Source organism: Hyaloscypha bicolor (assembly GCF_002865645.1).
Source record: "Hyaloscypha bicolor E unplaced genomic scaffold K444scaffold_98, whole genome shotgun sequence".
Taxonomy (NCBI): domain Eukaryota; kingdom Fungi; phylum Ascomycota; class Leotiomycetes; order Helotiales; family Hyaloscyphaceae; genus Hyaloscypha; species Hyaloscypha bicolor.
Genome location: NW_020194600.1, coordinates 461,943 through 487,806, shown reverse-complemented (window position 1 = coordinate 487,806; position 25,864 = coordinate 461,943). Strand labels below are relative to the sequence as shown.

The 25,864-nt window shown below is 47.5% G+C and overlaps 11 protein-coding genes across 11 annotated transcripts; 6 read left to right on the top strand and 5 right to left on the bottom strand.

The window, feature by feature from the left end:
- Positions 1 to 135: 135 nt before the first annotated feature.
- On the top strand, positions 136 to 2,047 carry K444DRAFT_644113 (alpha/beta-hydrolase; the record flags this gene model as incomplete). The annotated part of the gene is made up of 9 exons (XM_024884927.1): positions 136 to 194; positions 277 to 359; positions 504 to 585; positions 634 to 968; positions 1,016 to 1,159; positions 1,261 to 1,457; positions 1,490 to 1,724; positions 1,778 to 1,889; positions 1,957 to 2,047. 9 exons carry the CDS (start codon positions 136 to 138, stop codon positions 2,045 to 2,047), a joined length of 1,338 nt encoding a protein of 445 aa, XP_024735082.1.
- Positions 2,048 to 2,634: 587 nt separating this feature from the next.
- K444DRAFT_644112 (uncharacterized protein) lies at positions 2,635 to 3,124 on the top strand (the record flags this gene model as incomplete). The annotated part of the gene is made up of 2 exons (XM_024884926.1): positions 2,635 to 2,769; positions 2,840 to 3,124. The coding sequence occupies 2 exons, from the start codon at positions 2,635 to 2,637 to the stop codon at positions 3,122 to 3,124; spliced, it is 420 nt and encodes a 139-aa protein (XP_024735081.1).
- Positions 3,125 to 3,490: 366 nt separating this feature from the next.
- K444DRAFT_438885 (uncharacterized protein) lies at positions 3,491 to 4,692 on the top strand. The gene has a single exon (XM_024872821.1). It carries the CDS (start codon positions 3,856 to 3,858, stop codon positions 4,480 to 4,482), a length of 627 nt encoding a protein of 208 aa, XP_024735080.1. The 5' UTR covers positions 3,491 to 3,855; the 3' UTR covers positions 4,483 to 4,692.
- A 696-nt stretch (positions 4,693 to 5,388) lies between these two features.
- K444DRAFT_438887 (uncharacterized protein) lies at positions 5,389 to 6,090 on the bottom strand. The gene has a single exon (XM_024872822.1). It carries the CDS (start codon positions 5,903 to 5,905, stop codon positions 5,498 to 5,500), a length of 408 nt encoding a protein of 135 aa, XP_024735079.1. The 5' UTR covers positions 5,906 to 6,090; the 3' UTR covers positions 5,389 to 5,497.
- Positions 6,091 to 7,348: 1,258 nt separating this feature from the next.
- K444DRAFT_532461 (uncharacterized protein) lies at positions 7,349 to 9,511 on the bottom strand (the record flags this gene model as incomplete). Its single annotated transcript, XM_024875082.1, has 3 exons — positions 7,349 to 8,637; positions 8,689 to 8,980; positions 9,083 to 9,511. Coding segments are annotated over 3 exons (2,010 nt in total), but the record flags the coding sequence as incomplete, so codon positions are not given.
- A 3,642-nt stretch (positions 9,512 to 13,153) lies between these two features.
- Positions 13,154 to 15,349, bottom strand: K444DRAFT_592064 (fatty acid elongase-like protein). The gene is made up of 2 exons (XM_024878220.1): positions 14,094 to 15,349; positions 13,154 to 14,045 (listed from the first exon to the last, which is right to left on the bottom strand). The coding sequence occupies exons 1-2, from the start codon at positions 14,856 to 14,858 to the stop codon at positions 13,371 to 13,373; spliced, it is 1,440 nt and encodes a 479-aa protein (XP_024735077.1). The 5' UTR covers positions 14,859 to 15,349; the 3' UTR covers positions 13,154 to 13,370.
- A 911-nt stretch (positions 15,350 to 16,260) lies between these two features.
- On the bottom strand, positions 16,261 to 18,226 carry K444DRAFT_644110 (alpha/beta-hydrolase; the record flags this gene model as incomplete). Its single annotated transcript, XM_024884925.1, has 9 exons — positions 16,261 to 16,301; positions 16,345 to 16,507; positions 16,549 to 16,641; positions 16,693 to 16,905; positions 17,066 to 17,213; positions 17,277 to 17,327; positions 17,376 to 17,673; positions 17,875 to 17,948; positions 18,123 to 18,226. The coding sequence occupies 9 exons, from the start codon at positions 18,224 to 18,226 to the stop codon at positions 16,261 to 16,263; spliced, it is 1,185 nt and encodes a 394-aa protein (XP_024735076.1).
- Positions 18,227 to 19,656: 1,430 nt separating this feature from the next.
- On the top strand, positions 19,657 to 20,306 carry K444DRAFT_644109 (40S ribosomal protein S18; the record flags this gene model as incomplete). Its single annotated transcript, XM_024884924.1, has 4 exons — positions 19,657 to 19,670; positions 19,747 to 19,771; positions 19,826 to 19,956; positions 20,006 to 20,306. 4 exons carry the CDS (start codon positions 19,657 to 19,659, stop codon positions 20,304 to 20,306), a joined length of 471 nt encoding a protein of 156 aa, XP_024735075.1.
- Positions 20,307 to 20,572: 266 nt separating this feature from the next.
- Positions 20,573 to 21,549, bottom strand: K444DRAFT_532280 (Shwachman-Bodian-diamond syndrome protein; the record flags this gene model as incomplete). Its single annotated transcript, XM_024875068.1, has 2 exons — positions 20,573 to 21,394; positions 21,445 to 21,549. The coding sequence occupies 2 exons, from the start codon at positions 21,547 to 21,549 to the stop codon at positions 20,573 to 20,575; spliced, it is 927 nt and encodes a 308-aa protein (XP_024735074.1).
- Positions 21,550 to 21,790: 241 nt separating this feature from the next.
- On the top strand, positions 21,791 to 24,120 carry K444DRAFT_614434 (uncharacterized protein). The gene is made up of 4 exons (XM_024880530.1): positions 21,791 to 22,628; positions 22,681 to 23,333; positions 23,384 to 23,814; positions 23,896 to 24,120. Exons 1-4 carry the CDS (start codon positions 22,133 to 22,135, stop codon positions 23,963 to 23,965), a joined length of 1,650 nt encoding a protein of 549 aa, XP_024735073.1. The 5' UTR covers positions 21,791 to 22,132; the 3' UTR covers positions 23,966 to 24,120.
- A 384-nt stretch (positions 24,121 to 24,504) lies between these two features.
- Positions 24,505 to 25,370, top strand: K444DRAFT_631221 (60S ribosomal protein L17; the record flags this gene model as incomplete). Its single annotated transcript, XM_024883329.1, has 5 exons — positions 24,505 to 24,507; positions 24,637 to 24,731; positions 24,779 to 24,897; positions 24,930 to 25,153; positions 25,212 to 25,370. 5 exons carry the CDS (start codon positions 24,505 to 24,507, stop codon positions 25,368 to 25,370), a joined length of 600 nt encoding a protein of 199 aa, XP_024735072.1.
- Between the last annotated feature and the right edge of the window lie 494 nt (positions 25,371 to 25,864).

Genomic DNA, 25,864 nt, shown 5'->3' with positions numbered 1-25,864 from the left:
TAACACGCAAGCGAAGTTGCCACATCAAAAGTGTTACCGTTTAAAGACTTGGAATTTCCATTCGACTAAAAGGTTGTATAATATAAATCCGAATATTTTTTGCACATTTTTGGGTTTCCAGATTTTCCTCCATTAATGTTTGAACTCGAAGGAGATGTTTTCAGTATTTTTCTACCGGGCTCTCGTCGCTCTCGGTGTTTCTATTTTAATCACCACAGCATCTGCCGGAAGAACCAGTGATTTCGCTCATCGAAAGTGATTTGGACCGGATTTAAGAGCCAGAAATATCGTCGCAGACAAACCGCAAAATAAAACCCATACCCATGATAATTTACGGTTCTACACGAGCAAAACAGAAGGTTAGAGTGTTTGTATCTTCGAGGAGCGAGCAGTGTGCTGATTGAGAGGTAGCGTACGTAGTAGATGCACTACCTGATGTCCCATTCGATGTGGGGGAGATGCACGCGGTTTGATGCCCATCGACATGAGCAACACATCGAGAGCTTTGTATTTTGTCTTCCAACCCACAGTGGGAGCACCAGTAGACGAAATAACGACCTGGTTGAACGGCGGACCAGGGGAGCTGTGATGCCCAGGTAATAGGGTCTTTCTAAGACGAGATGTAGGATGTAGCTCACTTGAAAGCTTCTTTCAAGGAAATGGCGATTTTGTTTGGGGCTATGGTCAATACGCTCCAACAATCAATCCCTACGCTTGGGTAAACTTGACGAATGTTCTATGGGTCGAGCAACCCGTGGGAACTGGATTCTCAATCGGGGAGGTCACAGCGACGAATGAGACCGATGCCGTTAAAGACTTCAACAGCTTTTTCTTGAACTTTCTGCAGACTTTTGGGATCAAGAACTTCAAGATATTCTTGACCGGGGAAAGTTATGCAGGGAGATATGTACCGCACTTCTCATCTGCTATGATTGATCGGAAGCGTCCAGTCTATTTCAATGTATCCGGTATATGCCTTTCGTCTCTAGTAGGAGAGCCCTAACAAAATCTACAGGAGCTTTAATGTACGATCCGTGTATAGGAAGCTATGTGTGGGAGCAAAACCACGGTCCAATAGTTCCATTCGCTGTCAAAGATAAGAAAGTCTTAGAGCGCAATGCCAGCTTCTTGACACAACTTCAGGCACGGGACAAAACATGTGGATACGCAGACTTCAGAAAGAAAAATCTCGCTTTTCCACAACCGGGCAATCATGGGGGACGGACTTAAGTTGCGATCTTTTTGGCATGGTGTACGCAGCTGCTTTTGTTGCCCCGAATCCGTGCTTCAATATACCCGAAATTTCATCGCAATGTCCCCTCCGCTCGGATTCCTTGGGCTATCCAACAGGACTTCAGTATTTATATCCAGGCCAGCCAATATATTCCAATCGGACGGACATGAAGAAAACAACGAACGCACCACTGGGTATAGGGTGGCTGGAATGCAAAGGACCTGTGTTTTTCGGCAACGAGGCCCAGAAGGTGAGGGTGATACTTCGCCAGATCCAATCCAGTCTGTTCTTCCTCGAGTCATTGGAGCAACGAATCGAGTCCTGATCTCCAACGGAGATCTCGACATGTCAATCATTGCCGACGGGACCTTGTTGGCTATTCCAAACATGTGTTGGGGAGGGGAACCAGATTTCCAATCTCAACCCAATACTTCCATTGTCATTACTCTTCTTGACTTGCAATACGCGGCTACATTCGAGGCCAACAATGGTCCCGGATTGGAGGACCGTAGGGAACTATGGGGAGCCAACACCGTGAGCTAGGCTTGATGTGGGCTCAAACATACCTCAGCGGACATATGGAGGTCCAATCCAAACCCAGAAGCAGCTATCGGCATTTGCAGTGGTTGCTGGGACACATTGAGATGCTGCAGAGGTCCTCTGACGTTTCAATGGACAAAACCATAAGCGGGCACCGCTGTCGACATAATGAGATAAACTAGGAATGCAAACCTTCATCTGACCTGGCCCGATCATATTTTGATAAACATTACAAAGGAGGTTGAAGAAAGCTCCGTTGATGAATACCCTTAAAAGGGTTCACCCACCAATCGCCCAAGCCCACTTCCCGCCCAAGCAAAAAATCGATTTTTCTCTCACCGTTTCTAATACCAATAATTAACCAAAATTGATAAAAATTGATAAAAATTGATTTCTATTATTTACTAATACTGTCTCTTATAATTATAGGAAAATTTGTAAGAGGACTTATTTTAATTATTCTTTTATATTGCTTCAAAATTCTTAAAATATAAATAAAAACTTAGTTTTATAAGTAATATTAATAATAACTTTTACTTGAAAAAATAAAATTATGATTAAAGAGAGTATTTGGTAACCAAAACTTAACAAAGTATAAAATTATATTAATAATTAATAAATTAATATTAAAGTTGAATTTTAGCTTGGGCGGGAAGTAGGTTTGGGCGGTTGGTGGGTGAACCCTTCTATCACGTGCATGCAAACGCCCGCAACTGCCGTTTGCTGCTGACAGGCACAGCTTCAACTTAAATCTTGCTTTGCATTCCAGGACAGGAGCTCTCCAGCCAGATTCACAACAGAAGCGATGCGATAGCAAATCACCATCGCTTTACGAAACACCTTCTACAGCTTTCACAGCAATGGCAATTCAACAGCGCGCCTCGGGCATCATCACGTACGCTCAGAGCCTTATCGATACTATCATCAGCCCAGATACTCGCAAGGCGTATTACTACAAAACTGTAGCATTTGCGCAGGACCAGCCAATACTTTTCGTATGCTTCCATGTTCACCTTCTCTTCCCATTTTGAAATCCCTCGTTGACCAAACGCTAATTTATCGTAGACTTTCGTCCTGATCCAATTCCTGCTCTCTTCCACACCCGTCGCTCTATTCCTTGCCTTCGCCCTTGGCACACTCGCCCTCTCCTTCATAACCGCCCTCCTGTTCTCCCTCTTTTGGATAGGTGTCGCTCTCCTCCTCCTCGTGCCAACGCTCTTCATCACCGTTTCGCTCGGAATAGTTTTATGGGTCTGGGCCGTCTCGAGCTTTCTGATCGCGAGATGGATTTACAATTTTGTGCCGGTACGTGTGGCGAGGATAACGGAAGGCGAGATGCCGAATTGTTGATTTGCTGAGTTCAACCTAGTCAAAGTCTCATGGATCAATGGACCCGGGTAAGGGGAAGGTTAAGTCTGAGAGCATTGAGTCCTGATGGTGGATTTGGATCAGGCTCCGGGGGAATTATTGACGGCAACACGATTCCGAGACACGATACCGTCACGAAAACAACTACTCATTTTACGATATCCCACTAGACATAATGGACCTTATTTCCCTACGAATATACTCTTTCTGGACAGTCGTTCAATTTCAATGAGTTTCGTCAGCCTTATCAGCCTCGTCTTCGCCGCCGCAAGGCTGCTCTCTACTCAAGGCATTGGATGAACATCAGATGAACATGTATCTCAAGGTTGCCAGATAGATCTCAGTAAGTTTCTATTTCTTCTACAGCCGATCATTCTCCTTCAGCCCTCTATCCCCTGCAGTGGCACCTGTGCCCAACAAAGACCTTTCAATGTTTTTAGTTATGATGTAACCAGAATTATGTCAGTCTCAATCAGTATGAGCACAACAAATCTTCCATTGCCCCACTGCATTTCATTTATTATTCCTATACGTCTCTCTCCCATTTGAATCCTCAATCCTCTCCTTTATATTCCGAAATCCCATTTCCCATTTTCACACTTCTATCAAACCCAAAATGTCAGCAAACGGTAACCCCACATCTCTCTCCAACCAGGGCGAATTCCATTCCCGCGTTCCCCCTTCCGATCCCTTAACAACTAAAGGCGTTCGTTATGTTCTCCCCCATCACCTATCTCCATCACTTAACAAACGCAGCACGCCCCCGGCGTAAAACTCGGCAACAATCTCGCCCAGAATTCACCGCCGCAACTCCACCTGCGGGAACCGCACCATCAGACAGAACTTTCAAATCCAACACGCAACATGAGGTACCGGGCCAAGCCAACAACCCCAATATCTCAAAGGAAAACTGGACCTCAGCGCAGGACACGGTTGGCGGAGCGATAAGTGCTGATGTTCCTACAGGGTATGGACACCCTGGAAGTGGACTGACGAGCCAGGAATTGCATGGTACGGGGAAGAAAGAGAGATCTGGGTTAAGTGGTGTTGGAGCAGATCAAAGTGATCCTGTCAGAGAGAGTGGCCTTGATGTCGACCTTCCCGAGGGCACGAGGGGGAAGAGTGGAGTGGATAGGCAGGATATTCTAGGTGCTGACGAGAGGGTGCCAGAGGGTGCGGAGGCGGTTGCTGCTGAGAGGGATAAAGATAGACATTCAGTGATGCTCTTCTCATTATTCGATCTTGAACTCCGCCTTGTCGTCCGTGCCATTCGAGATTTGGTCAGCTGCCTGTCCATCCATTACACATTCAACGCTATTGATATCTCACTCTCCGATTAGTTCATCGAGTCTATCTTCGTGTTGCCGAAGTATGACGGGCATGCTGCATCCCCAGGGAATGCAGATGTGATCGTTTTCTCTTGTATCGTGAGGAACAAGTGCTACTGACTTCCCGTCCCTGATTGTCAATCTTTTGTTCCACGTCACACCTTGGACTCTTCGAAGAAAGGCTATAATGGCGGATGAGTGGCCATCAGAAGAAGCGGACTTGATCAGATCCTATGTATCAAATCGCCATGCACTGCGCCCCTCCAGATTGCTCAGATTAAACGCCTCCTCGCAAGCTCGACGATACCAGCTTCGTGGAGGGCGCCTTGCTCCATCTCTGTCGGCCACAATTGTTCGCAAGAAGGTGTCAGAGATAGATATTGCTTTGCCAGTGTCATCTATACAGCCTCCACCTTCGTCCCTCTCTTCTGCTACACTTGTTGCAACTTCCAGCCTGCTCTTTGGAATGACGCCGTTTTAGGAACGTTCTTCGATAGACCAGACAGTGTCCAAGACAAACCTATAAACTTTAAGGAATACCCTCCCCTCTTCTTCGCACCACAATTGCTCAACAGGCGTTCTCCCTCCTGCACTATAAAAAGCCCTACTCGATGGTCCAACCAAGCAATCAGCATTGGCTCGACGAGCCAAAGAACCAGCAGTAAATGAATGCTGCTTAACTTGACGAAGGCACGAAGGCACGCAAGGACAAACGGCAGCCGAAGGCTTGCAGATAATGCCCAGTGTCCCGGTAGAATTGGCAATATGGTTAACGACATCTCTGCAGACGTGGAATTAGCTCCTTCCATAGTCGACCAAACGTGACATTAGCTCGACATCTTTTGCCAGAGTCAAAAAAGCATAGAGTGTATCCCGAAGATTAGAGACCTGGAGCGGTACCAGGCCGCATTGCAGTGCTTCTATCGTGAAGAGTTTCTGAATTACTTGACCGTCGGCGGATTTCCGGATGATACAGTTCAGTGCTGTGACCAGGACATGAGCCGAAAGTTGATTAACATTTCCTAGACTACTCCTGGCTTCGTGTTTCGGCAAGACGTGATCCGTTGCGGGAGAATATATGCTCGATCTCGGCGAATCTGTTGCCAAATAGCATGACAGCGTCCGAGAAGTCTGACCATCTGGCCTCCTTAGTCCCGCAATACAGGGTAGCCTCTCTGGAAGAGGCAACCTCCTGGACAACCCAACGCCGCGGAAACCATGGCCGTCCCATGAGGCTAGACAACGGCTTCCACTTCTCAACTGACCCAGTGTCTTTCACAAGCTGATCGGGGTTTCCAAGTTGAGAAACTTGCTCCACGAATTCCATGGTCTGGTCGCTGTCACTGCTAGCCTCGCCCAGCCAGATACAAAAATTTCGCTGCCCGACTAAAGATATTGCCCATCCTCTTGACCTGGAAACCTCGCTCTCGGTCATCCATTTGGTTTATGCAGAGTCTATCGATACTGAGGAGCGGTAGCGATAAGTTGCACCCCGGGCAGGTCCTCTAGCCTGCTAAGACTCCTCCCCGGCTAGTCCTCTTTAAGCACTACCAGAGCCAAAACTATTACCTCGCGAATTCCTTCCTCTATAAACCTCTACAAACCTCCCACTGCATCCTCATCACGAAAAAAGCCCACCACCGATATCTTATATCTTTTATCTTTCGCGTTCATAAACCTATACTATGGCTTTTTGCCGACGCGGCATTGTGGGAGGAATGCCTCAACGCGCTTGGTTCTGAACTATCGAATAGGACTGGGGCTGTGGAAGTGGTATTGAATATCGCATTATATTCCACTGCTATCATTCCAGAGTTGGACTGGACAACGATTTAGATCGTGCTAGCTTTTTTTGATTACCCGCTTTGTTTATAGCCGTCCAGGGTCTCAACTCAAACCGTTGACTGCTCATTGGTGTATCAAAACCATCTTCTCGCCCTCTGAATCCAAAAGAGTTGACAAGGGGGAGGGATATGCCTCGAATTGAAAGCTCCAATGGAGAAGAATCACTGGCAGGCGGCGTAGAAGCCTCAGCCCTTGTCCTCTTTCTCGATCTTCTATGCTTCTGGGTCGGTAAAGATGGCAATTTTTTCTGGCCCTGTAAAATTTGGATGAGAGTTGTGGCATCTTGAGGGTGGAAAATTTCCGTGATTATTTCCGCGAGGGTGTTGCAGTCGCACAAGTGAGGATCCAGAAGAGTGGGCCGCGAAGGGGGGCATGTGGCTGCTATCCAGTCCCCGCCTTCTGTAATGCATCTCGAATCTGGGCCTGCACCGTATTCCAACATCAATTTGGTAGCATCCCAGCACCACCAACCTGGCCAAGCATCCTGCTGATATGCTACGTGGATAAAATGAATAAAATATTGCCAGAGGCTATACTTACCGTATAGTTGATTGGGATCTGCTCCGTGCCGAAGCAATACTTCAAGAGATTTTAAGCTATCGGGCTCGAAAATCTCATCATCTTTCAGATGCCAAAGTTTCCATTTCAAGGCGTGCGCGAGGAGCGGCAATGTCTCGTTTGGCTGGAGAATGCTCGGATCTTGAGTGAGTTTCCGGTCAACATACCAGTCGAGATCAAGATAAACTGCCAGAGACAAGAAATTGTGTCCCCAGTTGGTCGGAAATTCCACGTCTCGCTCCAATTTTTGAGACGAAACCCTTGGGGCATATGAGTTTGACCAATGATTTCCAGCGCCTTGGACACCTTGATGCCGACCTGAATAGTTCTTGGACCAGCAGTGCGACAGGGCTCTATCTAGTTCATCTAGTAAAGCGGCTTTCTGGGCACCCATTAAGCTGTTCATCGATTGTGCAAGCTTTAGAGCTCGATCCATGAGATTCCGATCAACCTGGGGTTCTCTGGCCCTTTGGGACGGGCTCATTTCCTTGAGCTCTATGATGTCTGATACCAGGAAAGAAAGATTCGAACCAACTGTTGGGTCTTTGATGAAGCTCGATAGGTGCTGGCGCACAGGAATTTCTTCTAGGTAATCCTTGACAGTACGATGCATGTACCGTATGGGCGGAAATCTGAGCTCGTTCCTAACCACTTCCAGATCGTCTTCCAGGACGACATCAACCTCAAGGAGACCTTTGCAGCAATTTCTGAGCCATATTTCAAGACCCTGGTAGGCTTTGAACCGCTTGATTTGAGCGTATTCCTCCTCGGAGCGCGGCTCGATCTTTTTACTCGTTGCGGTTCTGAAATCTGCCTCTAGTACTCTGTACAAGGCAGGGATGTTGAACGATCGTTCAGGAATTGGGTCAATTCGCGCCATCCGGAATATCTCAAAGACAATAGAGGCATCCTCCTTGTAGAAATCCTCAATGCCTTTGAGCATATGTTCGTACAGATTTTCGAGATCTTTTGGCACTGCTTGAAGTCGTCTTTGGAGCCGCGAGATATCGTCCGAGTTTCTTAATCCATTCATCAGAGATTTTACTACGATCTCCACCCACAGAAATACACCCGACGCCCTCTCAACAATCTCATTTATAAGCTCATGGACAGAATCTGGATCTTCGTCGGATAATTGAAGCATCTTTTGGTTCTTGCCCAGATTGTCCACAACATATGCCTCGATGTCATCCTTCGTCAAGTCTTGAAGCATCAAATGGGGTGCGTTTGAGGCAAATTCGTCAAATTGGGTCCATGGTCGACTTGATACGCAGAACTTGATGTGATCATGATCATCAGCTAGTTTCTTGAAGAGGCTTGTTAACTCGACATGGTCGCCCTCATATTCGTCAAGACCATCGATGAAGAAGCAAATCTTGAAATCGGAGCTCAGGTATCGAATGGCAGCGGTGAGAGCTTTCTGTAGGTTCGGCAGCCTCCATGGTTGAGGTTCAATATTGTATTGATAGAACTCGCTCCATTCGGAAGGGAAAACGTAATGAATAGCACTTCCATGACCGGCGAGGATTTCAAATAGCAAAGACCGGAGTAGACCGGTCAAAGACCGTTGCTCATGATCGCCGCTATTCCAGAAATAGAATCTGAGCACAACGAGAGAAGAACTTCCAGACCATATTCGAAGATTCCGCATAGTCTTCTCATGCGTAGCAATAAAATGCATCAACGTGGATTTCCCAAAAGCTGCTTTTCCTTGGATCCAGTACATTCCCGTTCCACTTTGCAGCCACCTTGTGTAGTCGTTGTCTGGTGTCCCAATGCCTTCACCAGTCTTCTCGTCATATGGGTCCCCGAAACATTCTTCGAATATCCATTCAAAGGTTTTCTTATGCGCAGTGGTTATTGCATCGAGGCGGGCATGGATGGAAGCAAATCGTAAGTTTCTCATTATAGTTGACGATGTCGCCTGCCATTTCTCATCCCTGAGTCGTTGTATTTGAGATTTGTCTTCAAGAGCGGACTGTGTGAATAGGTAGCTGTTGATGGACGTGTTGAAATGGTGTGCATAACCCCCCACAGTCTGGGCAACCCCTAGCATCTCTTTCATCGTCTGTTTTACATGTTGTTCCAGAAGGGAGAAACGTCGGTCCTGGTGTAAACTTGCGGCATCAATCCGTCCACTTAACCATGGTCAGCACGATCAAGTTCTAGCCTTTCAAAGCAGCTCTAGAGCTACAAATCTCAGCATAACTGAAACATGAATCGTGAGGTCTTGTCTGAGCTCCGCGAGTCTCTCATTCACAGCCTCGAGCTTTGATTTTCCCCACACACTCTTGAGCCCCTGGCGGAAGCTTTTCCAGTAACGGTAATTGCATCCTGCAGGTACTTTAAGCTTTGACAATTCGTTGCTGAGCTCGTTAGAAACGTCCTTGCAGCCATTGCAGATAGTTTTCAAGGCCCGGTCAGCATCACTCTCGGGTGATGCAGTGAGTAGGAGGTCAATACGCCGCGTAGCATCACGAAGACGCTTCGCTGCGGCTTCCATATGTTCATGTTCCTGTAATTGACTGGTTCTAGACATGGCGAGCTTGTGGCCTTTCGACACAATCGTGATGCTGAAATCGACAAATTGAACCACTTCCGCTGCAACAGACAAGGCTGTGAATGGGTCGAGGGGCATGATGGCCTGCACTGGCTGAGCGCGCTGTCAGAGCCCGCTTGGAGTTGTTTCTTGGAAGTCAGAGCATAGGGACACATAATGATCAGAAAAAGATATTCAAGTAGGAAGAACATTGGGGTAGAGATGGCAAAACCTGGTGAAGGTGGTGTTCACGCGGCTGCCCAGTGAGTTGCGCTCAAACCAAAGCCACTCGAACTCAGCCCCCACGCAAGCACCGGGTGCCATTGTGACAAGGGGAGTTAACTTCCTCTCCTCGCTCAGTTTCAAGGCTGAAAACATGGTCTGAATACACTAGAGAAGTATCCAATTGGTTCCAGTCTCTTGATGCTGGGTGCCTCAACAAGAATGACTAAGCTTGAGGCAAGGGGTTTACTTACAGTGGTATGCAAAAACTCCCTGTTTTAGCGCGTTTTTGACGAAAAGCGGTATACTTAAAAATGGGTGTACCAAAAGTTACCTAAATCATTTTCAATCACCAATTGCTCTACCAAACCACGTCCAAATTAGATGAGAAGTAGATCAATTTACTCCCCTGAAGTATCTCTTGCTAACGATAAGAGCAGATTATAGCTCCTTACCTAAGCCCGCGCGCATCGCGGCCATCTACGATCTTCTCGCACAACCCGTACAGAACCGGGAGCTCCTTGAGCAGTGGTACGATAATTTCGATTTTGGATGGGAAACAGGGTACTCCCGTAGTGTTTTTATGGCTGGGGAAGACTTCGATTATTATAATGGATAACTGTGGTATATACTGGAGTCAGAGGGTGCTTGATATGTGCCAGAAGTGGGAGGGGGGTGGGGAGGGGGGGAATCTGGATATATTAGTTACTTCCCTATTACCCAATTTTGAACCCAATTAGGGGGGGCTTTCGCAATATTAAGTCTAATATGCAAGGGAATTATAGGAAAGTCTATGGGAAGTATCCAAACTTTGGAAATTACCTAATTAATACCATTTGGAGGTTTGGAGGTTTGGACGGGGGCTAGAAAGGCTAGAGGGCATTTCTATAATTCAGGATATCGGAATTTCCCTATAGAATTAGTATGAAATTAATAAAATCGCCATACTTAATATTACTTAAAGTTCTGGTGATTTTAATATTATAAAAGGTGGTTCCAAAATCACTTATTACTTTACTAGAGAGCCGATATTAATACTAATTAAAAAATACTACGGTTCTTAATAACCATAACTGCTATTAAAAAAACGAAAGCTAATTTAGAATCGTGGGAAATAGCTCTTTTAATTATTCTAATATAAAAAAATCCTACGGCGTGGTTACAAAAATATTTAGTATAAGGGAAAAACTCCAAATATAGACAAACTCGACTAAAAACAATAACCACAATACTAGTAATAACTCTCTTTAAAAGAGCCTAAAATCCTGTAATCTGATTAGTCTATTCCTCGCCTTCCTAAACCAGTGATATATGGAAATCAAGGGGGCAGCTCGTTAATCTCGATTCTAAATATTATTCTCCCTACCCTCTAATCGCCTTATAATCGTTATCCAATAGCCCAGAACTTATAAACTCTTAATAATCCTGCTTTTGTAAGTTGCCTATACCCTGGTAGAAGCTAATTTCGTCTTTAGGGTATATACTAAAGGTAATATCTGGTCGAATCGAGTCTTCTGCTTGGATGTCCGGAATAGTGCTTTGGAATAGGGCTGTCGAATGGGGCTTTCGAATAGGGCTACCATATTAGTAATCAGTGCTACTAAGTACCTATATTCAATATAAAACACTAATTAGCTTCTGAATTCCATATAGTATACCAAAGGGAGACTTTAGCCTTTATAATAAGGAGAAATCCCCATACTAGTACCCGATTTTTCCATTGCCTTTAGCTATTTTAGCTCAGCCTTCTCCTCTAATATTATAGATATCAAATTACTAATATCTGCCTATTAATATTAATAAAAAAAGGGCGAATTGGTTCGTAGACAGGGGAGAAGTTGGGTTTGCTAAGAATTCGGCTCGATGTGCAGGCTCAATAGCTACAAATTCGGGTGAGGGAAGGAGGGGGTGGATCGTAATCTGATTATATCATTAGCAAGAGCTACTTCAGGGGAGTAAATTAATCTACTTCTTACCTAATTCGGGCGTGGTTTGGTGGAGCAATTGGTGGTTGAATATAATTCAGTACCATTTTTTCAAGGTACCACTTTTCGTCAAAAACGCGCTAAAACAGGGAGTTTTTGCATACCACTGTAGCCAGGCTTCGCCTCTTTAATAGGCCCCGCGACACCCTGGAGCCTAGCTGAGCCCACCACCAAGGGTTGATGACACTTCACGGCATTCGCAACACGCTATTGACACCTGCGCAATGCCAGCGCCCACAGGCATATAAGGGTGCTTGACGTCGATGGCGTTTGGGCATCCTTCGGCTCTGACTCCGAATATCCCATTCTCTCGCCGAACCTTAACCACTCTGAACATGCTCCAACCTCTACTCCGAGCAGAATCCCCCTAGGTGTGATCCAGCTGGTAGCGTGCTCAGGACTTAGGGCTCGCGCTCAGATTAAAGCATCAACTGCTCAGGTCCAAAAACGGAAGTGGACTTTGGTGAGCTCAATTGTTGTCTGAGATTATAATAGTAAACTTAGTGCCTTGGCCTTAGACGACTTTCCCCCCTTTTCGCTTCCAACGCCGTTAGTCAGCGGTGTCGTTCTGCGGTTAATAAGGTTAAGAGTCATTAACGGAATAGAGATAGTTGGGAATAGCTTCATTTAAGATTCGGGGTAAGGCCGGTGAAAGGTAAAATTCGCGCACTTTAAAGCAAGGGTATATAAATCGAAACAAAGAATAGGTAAGGCGGCACGAAGGCGGATAAAAAGCGGTGTATGCAAAACGAAACCCCAAAAGCCGCCGATAAGGCAGAATGTGGTTGATAATGCAGTTACTGTTTGGGCTTCGTGCATTTAATCCTGCCCAAGTGCATCCTTGGGCTGGTCAAGTCCGACGTCGACGTCTTTGGGAAAACAGAGGTCCGGACCTCAAGTTCTTGTGGTACTTCCTTTGGTATCGATCGATATAGAAGCATACAGTAGTGCATCGATCCGTAGGGATCCTTAACTTGCTCTTCTGCCCGAGGCGTCACACGGCGGACTCAAGGTTCTGTGTGATGTAGAGAAATTGTTTCTGCTTTCCGTACGGATCAATTCTTCGTAATCGTCCTCGGTCTCCCCAGGTGTAGGAGAGCTCCTCAAATGGACGCTGGAGTGCCGGGCTCGTCTGAACAATCTGGACTTTGTTCGGAGAAGATAATCCACCCGGGGAGAGGATGTCGAAACGAATATCGATCGGTCTAAGCAAAGGAGAGTAAGTGTAGGATTTCTCTGATATGAGCGGCACTCTTGAGGCAACTGAAATTTTCAGCCCGTGATTGAGACTCGGTTTTTTTAGATGCGTGTGGAAACAAGTGTTCGCATGATGAATGGAAGGCTGTGAATGCTTGGCATTGGGGTTAGGCGCATGCATGATCCGTGAAGCGTTGTAGAAGCAGGCAAGATTGGTCAATAATATCAGAAATTTGATGCCGAAACATGGCAGCAGATTCGTTTTGCAGATAATGGTGAATGTCTCACCGACCTTGCATTCCAAAAAAAATATCTTCTCAGTTGATCAAGGAACCAAGGGGCGATTACGAATGGCACGTATTCCATACCATGTGCTCAAAATGTACATTATATGTGTAAGCACTCTATTGTACAGTATCTTTTCGACTTTTGCAAAACCCTTCTAAAAGACGAGGCCGTGTAAACGCCTGGATGCTGCGCTAATAACACCACAAAATGACAATCCACTCTTCCGCAACCTCTCTTCATCAGTCATATTCTTTCTCTACTGTTGTCTAATGCTTTCCGTTAGCCTTTCCGTTAGTATGGCCGTTTGCCTTTCCGTTAGCATGGCCGTTTGCCTTTCCGTTTGCGTGGCCGTTCGTATTTCCGTTCATGTAGATTTCTCTCTCCATACCCTTCAGGGCATCCTTGCCAGCCTTCTCAGCTGCTCCATGCTTCGTTGTGTGACCCTTTGCTCCTTTTTGGGTTCTTCGGAGGTAGCTTTTGACGAAAAATCTAACGAACAATGCCGTCAGAGGGGTCAGGTAGAAGACGTTGAACCAGATGGCGAAGGTTTGGCCGCTGGTATCAATACATTGGACTGTCTGGTATTCAGTACGGTATTGGATAGCACCGGATGAGCCCTTTGCCCCTTGTCCTATTGAGTGCCCCCCGTTGACGTTCTCGGCAAGGCCTTCACCTGCTGCTCGGAACAAAAATTTCTTCACCAGTTCACCAAAACCTGCTGAGCTGGCAACGGCAGCAACAGATGAGACGGCAGCTGAGGCAGTATATTGTGCTGAAGCTGTAAGATCCGGGACTTGAACTGGAATGGTGTAGGAGACGAAAGAGTGGAGAGCTGCATAGGAAGCTCCAACGAGGAATTGGATGATTTGCATGGTGGTAAGGCTCCTCTTTAAAGACTGGGGAATTGGGACGGAAAATGCAGTCAAGGTGTAGTAGGTGTACTGGAACAAATTAGCTTAACAAGTCATAAATTTGGAGAGATACAATACCATCAGTGCATGAATTCCCGAGTTGACGAAGACAAACATCCAGATAGGTGGAGACATATATCGAATTCCAGACCACATGCACATCATTGCCCCAGCGTGATGATATGTCTGCAGCGTCGAACTTCTCTTCCCCTTGGCAATGATAATCGCGGTATCGAGAACCTCGTAGAACTTGCTCAGGTAAAAGAACCAGCCGTAAAAAGCCAAACCCTCATTCCATAATCGTCCCAGATCGGTAGGATCTGGGGTTCCCGCACTGCTCAACAAAACTGAGGGGGATTCAGAAACCCATTGCGAGGCCGTTCCATTATATGCGACCGCATTTCCAAGCCCTGAAATCCCATGCACTTTGCACAAGCTGTCCACTGTTCCTGGCAGTCCTGCGGGCCCCATAGGGTTTGAAACCGACTTTTGAAGAGCCCGCAGCATACCCACAAATGTCCACCCAGAATATACGGCCAAGAACACATTATGAGCCACCACAAACCAGAAGAAAGACTTCGTCTTGCTAATTTTCCATGGCTTATTCCCGTACTTTCGATTATATGCATTCAATGCCGTCACTGTAGCCGCGTAAACACACGCAATCGTGATAGGGACCCTGGCGTCGAGAGCTCCATTGTAGACGGAGGCAGATATCGAGAATGGTGGGGCAGACAGAGTGGAGCCTGGAATCGGCGGCGGTAGAGTTTCCGGTTCGTTGCTAGGTGGGAATTGAAAAATGGAGGAGTCGGGCAAGGAGAATTGGACGGTGGCAGAAGACATCTTGCTCAGCGCTTGAGCTGGTGGTCAAATCTGATGTTGAGGTCGATGGTCGAAGAAGTTCGAAACGAGATGTACCAAGTTTGCCGCAGGATCCCAAAGCGGAACTGGGGCACGCGACTTCGGACGGGGAGAGATATCCTGTCTCAATCGTCAAGGTTTACGTCGAAAATGGGAATGAAGGTGCTGAGGACGAAGGCCGGCCGCTTCTGCGAGTAAGTGAAGCTGTTGAAGGAGGAAAGAGGGTATCAACGGGCCTTTTCTACTCGGGCTTTAGTTTGTCCCATGCACGGCGGGCTAAGTTCCCACAACTAAGAGAACAAGGACGCAGGATACTAGGATAGCAAGTGAATGGCAACTCTACCGAGGCAGCTTCAGAGAGAAGAGGAACGAGGTTGACATGTGCAGCAATTCAGACGCACTAAATGTTTCTTGGAAGTTGGAAGGCAGAAACAGTTTTCGAATTGGGGGGGGGGCAGAAAGCTGTGTGAGGCACTGAGGTCCAGCTCTGAGCTCTCGCGGCCGTGGCCGCCGCCCCTCGTCCCTTGGCCAAAAAAAAAAAGTGTTGAGATGACGAGTGGTGGAGGCACGCCGGCAAGGTCGACGCTCGCTTAAGCAGTGCCGTGCCTGGCATTAGCGTGCGGCGGTGAGAGAGGGTTAGGGGTCAGGGGCTAGGAGTTTTCTAATCCGCAGCTCGTGCTCGTTGATGTTCTCAGTGCCTCAGTGCCTCACTGCTGGACTGAGACTGCCCCACTACCTGACTGCCTCAGTGCTCCGTAGCTGTACTTATTACTCCTCGCACACCATCAATTGATCATTATCAACCACATCCTTCCTCCCAATTATCCAGCTCAGTGTTGGAACTTGGCTTCCATCTGCACCGTAGCGGGGTCCTCAACAAAACGTCGGGCCTTTCCCCTTCAAGAGACATCCCGGAGCCCCTCCACACTCACACGTTGTGCTAGGTAATTTACGGTACCGCAAGCGACCATCGTGAGTCGTGGACGACAAGCCAACGCCGCCAGCCGAGGTCCAATGTGAGACACTGAGACCTCACCTCTTGCTGGTGCTGCTGAAACGTGGAATACCCACGTGACCCCCGATGAAACTGCACAAGAATAGGTTGTCTCTGGAAAGCATGCATGGCATTTGGAAATGTCGCTGTTTGGATTTTCAAAGTTGCGCCGATGTTGAAACAGAAGTTTAACCTCTGACCCATGTGATGCTCCACGGGCCGAATACCTTATCCTCTGGGTGCGATGGTTTTCGGATCATCAACTGAATACATGGACCGCTACAAACACATCCGTTTAGGAATAAATCTCTCCTTAATAATCAGTGCGTAGGAATTGCCTTCATATTCTCATCGACTCTTGTCCTCAACCTTTGAATTTCTTGCTCGAGCTCAGAAGGCCCCTGCCCCTCCCTTCTTCTGACCAGCTCCGTCTTCCAATGTGTCTTATTCTGAGCACCTGTCGTATGGTTGTACGTCGCATAGCCGGTAAAACAGAAAGCTGTATCATCGAATTGCCTTCCCTGTACGTGCTGTCCTTTGCTCCCTCCGTGAGGTAGCCCCTCGATGCTGTAAGGGCTCCCTTAGCGGCATCCTTGCCATTTATTGCCTGCTCAAAGATTGAGAGAGCTGCTAGGGGCTGGTAGAACGGTACCTCGTGACCAGACCGTAGATCCTGACCAACGAAATCTTCCCAGCTTGCTTCACTTGCCCGTGGACAACGTTGTCGGTCGTAGAAATATTGACAAATCCAGCACAATCGAACCCAGGAGCCTGACCGCCGAGCCAGTTACAGCTGGTCCCAAATTAGCATTGTAGACCTACAAAACGGAAAGGAGAAGCAACTTTATAATCAGCATCCCCAGCATAAAGCATGATAGTGACGTTCTGCTTAATCAATTGTCTGAGTGCTTCAATCGTCCCCACCTCCCGATTGTCGTCGCCCGTTGCGGTGAAAACTTGGAAAACGGCATTTGAAGATTCGGAATAGCCCTGGTATGCCCTAATGGCCGCTGGTACTTTTGGCGTATTGAGATACTAGACATAAAATGCGTAAGGGAACGGATCCGGAGCTCACGGATGTCGTACTCGTCACGACCGAAGTAGTTATCGTAAACAGATTCGACGAGATTGGCGCAGAAGGAGTCGTAGGTAGCCAATGTTAGTCGATAAAACGGGGTTTTTGCTGGAGACTTACTGCAGACATGCAAATTTCGTTTATCACTCTTGCAGCACAGTTTTTGATCTGGTCTACGCAGTTTCCTGCTCCGTAACTATTGTTGTAAAATTGTGCTTGAACGCTGGCATTAAAAGGAGAGTAGTCGTGTGTGTTTCCAGGAAAGACACTTTCTTTGAGTTAGTGTTGTTTCCCAAAATGAAGTATTCGAGGGTAGTTTGGGAATACTTACGAGTAATTGTAATACGCTTGGTATTGAAGGGGAGGGTCATACCGGCCATTTCTGTCTAAAATGAGCTTTAATCTAAAATGGTTCCGTGTTCAATCATACCCAATTAAGACCGTCTCTAACATGATGTGGCGAGCACCGGGAATCTTCATCGCATTCTGAGCTTCAATATACTCGTTGAAAATAGGCCCGTAATGCCCACCATAACTCTCACTTGAGATATGGAATCCGCTTCTAGAATACTGAGGCATGGCTCCCATAAATCCTTGAAGTATTCGATAGAAATTAGGTGCAGCGTCATGGGTTGCGGTGAGGCTCTCATTAGCATAACTGTACGTCCCGGATGTCCCCAAACTTTGTTTATAGTCGGGGCAAATTGCGTTTGGCAAAGTAATAATTGCTTATCTAAAATATGTCAATAATAGCTTTTCGCGAGTGGACGATACTTACGAAGAAACGTAGCCATTGACCGGAATCCTGTAGGAGACCCCACCTTCTCGTAAGCTAGAAATATTCTCATATGTGAGGTGAAGGAATTACCTGAGTTGGCTGGTCGACAAACAACATATTTGATGCATTCGACCAAGAGTATGGATTCGACCCCCGTTGATCCACACTGTAATGGAGGCGGTGGTTGGATCCACGTTCCGAGTTTTAAAGAACCAGAAGAAGATGCTTAGAAGAGGTCAACAAGTTGAGCTTTGTCTCAAGGAGAAGGAATAGAATAGGAACAGGAAGCCACGAGGACTTCTAGATTTCCACCCCCCCTCCAACTTCGGTTCCAGTCGTATTTCTTAGGGCCTTCATGCGGTGGGAGAATCCAAAGAGATTCGTTCATGAAATACTTACTGCTGATCCTCTGTAACATCCACGTATCCGGAACACCTCTTCACATTGGGGTCCAACTCGCAGATGCCAGTAGGGTCCTCTCTGAATCGCACCGGGATTCCCATATATCCGGTCGCATTTATGAGATCTGAGGAGGTATGACGAACTACGAAAGCACTGCAGAAGCACCTGCAAGTAACATGCACGCACATTCGTGAGGAGGGAGACAAGACCGCGGTAATCTTCAACGAAGGGGAAGGAATGAGAAGTGGTTGGGTGTCAAAGTATTTGACAGTTTATGTTTGCATTTTTGCAAGCTCAAAGTGGGGTGGATCCAGGGAGCTCCACGACAGGCCTTGATGTTAAGACAGAGAGCTGCTGCTGATCTGCAGGCACTGCTGGTACCAACAGTATGAGAGTTAGGGTTCGAGGGTACTTAGCTGCTGTAGTCATTCCGAACGGTCCCCCAAAGGGCAGGTAAATCACGTTGACAGTAACGCACTACGGCTGTACACTTCTGGACGATAAGCTACCCGCCAATTAATCGACGGGATCTGATGGCCGTTTTAATATGGGATGGGTATGGTGTATGGGATGAGCGTGGGAGAATCCTGGAATCTAAGTCTGCAGGATAAACGGCTTTCGTGCATTGAGGCTAGAATCGTGCAAAGTGCACAACCTAATTATAGGTCAGGTTTCCCACGAGATCGGGACATACGGAAAATTGAAAATTGTACAACGCAAAGCACGCTAGAGCATTAGTGATTGGAGGTGAATATCGAGCTTGCTATGTCAGTGCTGTTGGGCCTCCAAAACTATAGTGGGACGCACATTGTAGACCAGATTTCAATCGGGTCCAGTGATATCTCGCAGCCGAGAAGACATTGTACAAGAATTTAACATTGCAAAGAATGACGAGAGGCTGGTAAAGGACAATACTGAAAGTGGAGATATCTAGAAGAAATGGATTTAAACCGTAGAAGAACCAGTATACCTAGGCTGGATACAAGCCTCACTGCTTGTTGTCTGGATCTGAAAGAGGAAAAGGGAGTGCCAACTACTCTAGCCACAATTTGATCAAGTGAGGTCTACAGACCGTCTGCTACTGCGAGCGTTCTCAACAATTCTTCGTGAACCCATTGCGTGCCTAGAACTGCGCACATTTGACTTGCATTGTCTTTGTCTCTCATGGTACAATGCAGGCTCCAGAGCTCGAGATCAGACCAGACTTGGCGTGGGCGAGTAGGGTGCTTAAGCTTGATTTCGACTCGTGAAGAGGGAGGGAGGTCGATAATACGTGGCCAATTATAGGCTTGAACCTTGATTATGTGATATTATAAGAGAACTCGTCCATGCTGAAAATGTTGTTGCAGTCGTGTCGAGCACGTCTTAAAAGGGTTGAGCACATATTGCTCATCACGTGCGAGACTCGCTAAGAACCACGGATCCTTAGCGCCTCGCACTTTCCTTCAGCAGAATTTCGCGATCTTCAAACCCCCATCCGGCAAAGCCACGATAAGATTGAGTAGCATATTCGTCGGAATTGTTGCCCATCATGTCTCTCGTCACGTAAGTTGAATGTTCTCGCCCTCAGTCTCACTATTGAGGAGTATCCTGGAGGAATGCTGTGCTGACCTTTTCCCAGCGGCGAGAAGTCAAACTTCCAATACGTTCGTCCCCCATCCGACTCAGCATCACAGCGAATACGTCTAACAGTGGAATAGATTCTCCGTTTGCTCAATACAAACGTTGAGGGAAAGCAAAAAGTCATGTACGCATTGACAAAGATAAAGGGTGTTGGCCGCCGATACAGCAACTTGGTTTGCAAGAAGGCCGATGTCGATCTTAACAAGCGGTATGGATGGCCCTGTGTTGCGTGAAGACCAAGGACTAATGATCTCCAGTGCCGGTGAGCTCACCTCCGAAGAACTTGAGCGAATCGTCACCATCATCCAAAACCCGACTCAGTACAAGATCCCCTCCTGGTTCCTCAATCGCCAACGCGATATCGTCGATGGCAAGGACTCCCAAATTCTCGCCAACGGCGTCGACTCCAAGCTTCGTGACGATCTCGAGCGCCTGAAGAAGATCCGTGCTCATCGTGGTCTTCGTCACTACTGGGGACTCCGTGTTCGTGGACAACACTCAAAGACGACTGGAAGACGTGGTCGGACTGTCGGGGTGTCCAAGAAGAAGGGTGGTTAAGTGTGTGTAGAGCTGGGGATACATTGGCTGGATGGAGTGCGGCTTTCCGATGGGTTCATGCATTGCATTTGGCTCTCTTGCATTTAAGCATGAAGCAACGACTCGGTGTACTTTACTACATCTGGTCACCTGGAGAAAAAAAATCCATCAAAATCCAGCAAAACAGTGCCATTTATGGGGTCAGGTAGCATTTGATATGTGATAGTTTTAGACTCCGTGACGCCTTTTATGCTCGCTAACTACAGAGAACCCAAGACATTTCTACTCTAATCCTCATGAGTAACCGCCATGTCGAGCACTTCTACTCGTCCTTGACCTTTTGTCTCTCCACCAATGAAGTCCCCTAAGCCCTTGAATGCACCTGGTTCAACGAATCCTGTGACCTCCCACTCAGAACCTACGACATCCTGCGTTTCTATCTGCTCTATGAAGCTCAAGATCCGGTCCTTGACAGTGCCTTTTGCCTTTTCCTCGCCATCTTCTGCATCTACTCCAGCCTTTGGACCAGCAGTTCTAGCAGCCTGCTTCAAGATGCTCGTAGGACATGTAATGCGTAACCTCATCCTCGCTCTAGCCACAGGAATAGGCTGATGAGCAATCAAAGCTTTCATCGCTTCAAGTGCTTGACTTTTTGCACTCTTCGTAGCAACCACCCCAGTCCAGATATGTTCTTTCGTCTTCAGTTTTGCTTCTCCTTCCTCACCAGTAGCAGGCGTTCCAGCTCCACTTCCGGCACTCTTTTCTTGCTGAGCCTGTGACCCTTGGGAACTCAGCATATCCAGTGCTTTGTCGATCATACCCGTAGTATAAACTCTCTTCGTCTTCGGGTCCACCAGCTTGCTTGCAACAATACTAACGACCTCATTGTGTACCCGCTCTAGCTGTGCGTGTCTCTCTTTCTCTCCTACTTGTAACTCTCCCTTGTTCAAAATTTCGAGGATAATATCGTTCACAGAGGTCTTTGCGCCGAAAGCTTTGGCCAGATCCGCGGAAGGCGCTGTTTGTCCTTTGGATACATTTAGGAAGACGGAGTTGATCTGTAGGACGTTGTCAAGGTCTGTCTCGATTCCTGAGCGCCATTCGAGGACCTGTTCCGGTCAGCCACTGCTGTACCTAGCTTTTTCGCATCTGGGCAAACCTTGTTCTTATAGCATGCGATTTCAAAGCGCTTTTTGGCTTTCTTCAGTCGCACAAGGGAGACATTGGTCAGTTTGATCTGATTTGAGGGCTGGTTGATAGGCATCTTGAAGTTGGTTCTGAGATTGGTTTTCTGAAAAATTCAAGAGAGTGTTCGTTCATAGAGGCCACCATTTGTTGTCACACTAGTTCCTGAGCCCAAGATTTTAGGTGCAGGGAGAACGCCCGATGCACAGCAGTCTGTCTCACTTTCATTGCCATATTATATCTTGCAAAAGATGTACAAATACTCACTCTGTCAACATTGCTCACAGTGACGAATCATGAGCCATGTGCAGCTCACCCGAAATACTAAATCCTGAAGGTCCCCACGAGTCAGAAGCACGGCACATGTGACCGTGATCGCTCCCAGACGATCGGGGGTGGGGGCACATCAGGCACCCGGCCAAGACAAGCCACGCCGGGCTCATTACGTCGACTTGCCAACCGAGCATGAAACCCAGCACCAGCAGCACGAGCAGACCTCCCAGCCCCGTTCCACCTGCTTTCCTTCACCACAACTCCAAGCTGTGGTGTGCTGGTATCGATTCCCTTTCTTCAATCCACCTCTATCTCCTTGATCACAACCGCCTCGATTAGTGATCTGATCTGGTATCATTTCTCCTCCCTACCTACGAGCAATCGTCATCATGAAGCTCCTCGCCTCAACCGTCCTGTTGGGCGCCGCATCGGCGGCTATGACGAACCAACAACACATTCTCAGCAATCCGTTCAAGGGACAGACCCCATTGAAGGAGGCTGCCAAGCCTGTCTCTGATAAATGGGCAGAGTCGTTGCAGCATCTGACGGAGTCGATGAGGAACATCCCGGCAGAGGCGAAAGCTCTCTGGGATGAGGTCGCCATGATGTTCCCAGAAGCGATGGATAAGGCGAGCTTCTTCTCTCCACCGAAACCGCATACCCGAAAGCCGGACAGCACATGGGACTATATTGTCAAGGGTGCTGATGTCCAGAGCGTCTGGATCGAGAACGAGAAGGGCGAGAAGGAAAGGGAGATTGATGGCAAGCTAGAGACATACAATCTGAGGGCCAAGAAGGTTGATCCTTCAAAGCTTGGGGTTGATAACGTCAAGCAATACAGTGGTTATCTTGATGACGAGGAGAACGACAAGCACCTGTTCTACTGTGAGTCACGTTTGCCTTATCGTTTCCTCTTGCCAGCAACTGACATGATCAGGGTTCTTTGAATCACGGAATGACCCCAAGAACGACCCAGTCATCCTCTGGCTCAATGGAGGGCCTGGCTGCTCTTCACTCACTGGTCTCTTCCTTGAACTTGGCCCATCATCGATCGATTCGAAGCTGAAGCTTCACGACAACCCATACTCCTGGAATGCAAACGCTTCAGTGATCTTCCTCGATCAACCCGTCAATGTCGGCTACTCTTACAGTGGTAGCTCTGTCAGCAACACCATCGCAGCTGGCAAGGACGTCTACGCACTTCTCACTCTCTTTTTCAAGCAATTCCCAGAATACGCGAAGCAGGACTTCCACATTGCCGGGGAATCTTATGCAGGTCACTACATTCCTGTTTTCACTTCAGAGATTCTGTCACACAAGAAGCGCAACATCAACTTAAAGTCGGTCTTGATCGGCAACGGTCTTACTGATGGATATACCCAATATGAGCACTATAGACCAATGGCATGCGGAAAGGGCGGATACCCAGCTGTTCTTGACGAGGGCGAATGCCAAGCTATGGATAATGCTCTCCCTCGGTGCCAAAGCCTGATCCAGAACTGCTACGATAGCGAAAGCGTCTGGTCCTGTGTTCCGGCTAGTATTTATTGCAATAATGCTTTCATCGGTCCATACCAGAGAACTGGCCAGGTCCGTTATATCTACACATCCCCTATTCAAGTTGCTAACATATCTTCCAGAACGTTTATGATATCCGTGGCAAGTGCGAGGATTCCAGCAACCTCTGCTATTCGGCTCTTGGTTATATCAGCGAATATTTGAACAAGAAAGAAGTCCAACAAGAGCTAGGCGTTGAAGTCAGCAGCTACGACAGCTGCAACTTTGATATCAACAGAAACTTCCTGTTTCAAGGTGACTGGATGCAACCGTTCCACCGCCTTGTGCCAGGCATTCTCGAGCAGATCCCAGTCTTGATCTATGCTGGTGATGCTGACTTCATCTGCAACTGGCTCGGAAACCAAGCCTGGACTGAGGCTCTCGAGTGGCCTGGTCAGAAGGACTTCAACAAGGCCAGCATCAAGGACATCAAGCTTGATAACGGTGACAAGTATGGAAAGATTAAGAACAGCGGAAACTTCACCTTCCTCCAGATCTTTGGTGCAGGTCACATGTACGTATATTGCCCAGGGCACAATTTACTCTCCCGAACTGCTTCCCTTTTAGTTTAAATAATACTAACGGATATGTTCAGGGTACCTATGGATCAACCTGAAGCCTCCCTGGACTTCCTTAATCGATGGGTTGGCGGGGAATGGTTCTAGATGCACAATCGATTGCTAAGATATGACATTAAGAGAGGGGATTTTAAATGACTCCAGGCCTTACGAGCTAGGAAGATGATACGGCGCAAAGGCTTTTCTTTCTGTTGGCCAGATGTAAACTCCAATAAATCAACAAACATGATGCTTTTACTGAATTGAATTGTTCTTTTGTGATTTCTAACGCTGTCTCGACTTGGAAATCTCAAGTGGCAAGATCCCTATTTTGCAGCTGTTTGGGGGATACGTGACCTCATCTGCTGGGGTTTTAACATTGCAACTTCCGATCAACTAAACCCGAAGATTGCTGCAGGGCTTTTGGGCCTTTCCTATTACCTAGTTCTAATTCGTGGGTCTCACCACAAGAAACCTTCGGCTTCCGTTGGTCTCGGTGGAAGTTCGCTCACGTGACATTTTTCGCTAGCCCTTTTGGGCACATTAAGCGACCGCACTGGAAATTGTCGAAAATTGTCGAGATCCGCTTCAAAGTTGATTTTTGACGACGACCTCACAACCCCCGCGAATCATCAACTGAAATCAAGATGGTGAGTCCCCTCGTCTCTTACCTCAAATTGGAAGCCCCTGACAGCGCGGACGTCATGGATCGAACCCTTCTCCGCTGAAGGGAATCAAAACGTTGACAGGGACACTGCTAACTTGAACTTTCTTCCCAGGTTCGTTACGCCGCAACTGAGGTTTCCTCAGCGAAGTCTGCCCGCGCGCGGGGTGCATATCTCCGTGTCAGCTTCAAGAATACAAGAGAGACAGCGTTCGTGCCACTAGGGATCTGTTCAGGTGCAGTCTAACACATTGTAGTCAAGCGATCAACGGCTGGAAGCTGCAGCGCGCCATCAAGTTTTTGGAGAATGTCCAAGAACACAAGGAGGCCGTCCCGATGAGAAGATACGCTGGAGGAACCGGACGTGCTGCACAGGGTACGATATCTCTTGATCTGAGGAAGTTGAAGTTGGGGCGGAGACATGTATTGACGGGGATATGACAGGCAAGGCATTCGGTGTGTCCCGAGCTAGATGGCCAGTCAAGTCCGCCGAGTTCCTGCTCGGTCTCCTCAAGAACGCAGAGGCGAACGCAGATACCAAGGGTCTCGATACTGGCAACCTGATCGTCAAGCACATCCAAGTCAACCAGGCCCCTAAGCAACGCCGACGAACATATCGTGCTCACGGACGTGTAAGCATACATACAGTCTATTTTCCTCTGGTTGGATTGGAAACTGATGAAAACGTAGATCAACCCGTACATGTCGAACCCGTGCCACATTGAGTTGATCCTGACCGAGGGCGAGGAGGTTGTTCAGAAGTCGGAGGCGGTCGTTGGTCGTGAGGTGGCCCACCTGAGCTCAAGACAACGCGGTGCTCGTCAGCGTCGTGCCATCACTGCTGCATAGATGATTCCTTTTCGGTTTGGGCTTGACATGATCTGGGGTTTGCGAGGGGCATTATGATGTGATCAACGATGAGACTCTTCTCATCGGACTGTACTCCAGTAGCATTTGCTGGTCTCACCTAGCATACGAAAATGATACATCGAAATCAACATGCGGGTCTACCAACTTGTGATGAGAAAGTCAGACAGAGGACCCGTCCAATTGAGTGCAATTAAAGTCTCAGGTGAGTGGTCTCTTAAAGAGCATTGAGATTAGCCGCTCTCAAAGATCTGCAACCGCAGCATTCGGAAGAATTAAAAGGCCTCGACGTACTTCGTCGTCTTTGCTCACCTCAGGATGTCGTTCTTGCCTTCTTGATCACTATCAGGTCGCACCTGCATTGCCGAGGGTGACAAACAGAACATTCATTAGTAATACTTGTCCAGTTCCACTTCGAGTGATGCTGTAGCAAGTTTTGGATTGAAACTCAGTTGCGGACAAAACGTTTCCAACTG

What these genes read in the sequence shown, in the direction of transcription:
- K444DRAFT_438887 (XM_024872822.1), bottom strand. Translation starts at nt 5,905, where the DNA reads ATGACCGAGAGCGAGGTTTCCAGGTCAAGAGGATGGGCAATATCTTTA.
- K444DRAFT_592064 (XM_024878220.1), bottom strand. Translation starts at nt 14,858, where the DNA reads ATGTCTTCTGCCACCGTCCAATTCTCCTTGCCCGACTCCTCCATTTTT. An exon ending in CGGGAATTCATGCACTGATG is followed by an intron (nt 14,046 to 14,093) that starts GTATTGTATCTC and finishes AATTTGTTCCAG; the next exon opens with TACACCTACTACACCTTGAC.
- K444DRAFT_614434 (XM_024880530.1), top strand. Translation starts at nt 22,133, where the DNA reads ATGAAGCTCCTCGCCTCAACCGTCCTGTTGGGCGCCGCATCGGCGGCT. An exon ending in CATACCAGAGAACTGGCCAG is followed by an intron (nt 23,334 to 23,383) that starts GTCCGTTATATC and finishes CATATCTTCCAG; the next exon opens with AACGTTTATGATATCCGTGG. An exon ending in ATCTTTGGTGCAGGTCACAT is followed by an intron (nt 23,815 to 23,895) that starts GTACGTATATTG and finishes GGATATGTTCAG; the next exon opens with GGTACCTATGGATCAACCTG.
- K444DRAFT_438885 (XM_024872821.1), top strand. Translation starts at nt 3,856, where the DNA reads ATGTTCTCCCCCATCACCTATCTCCATCACTTAACAAACGCAGCACGC.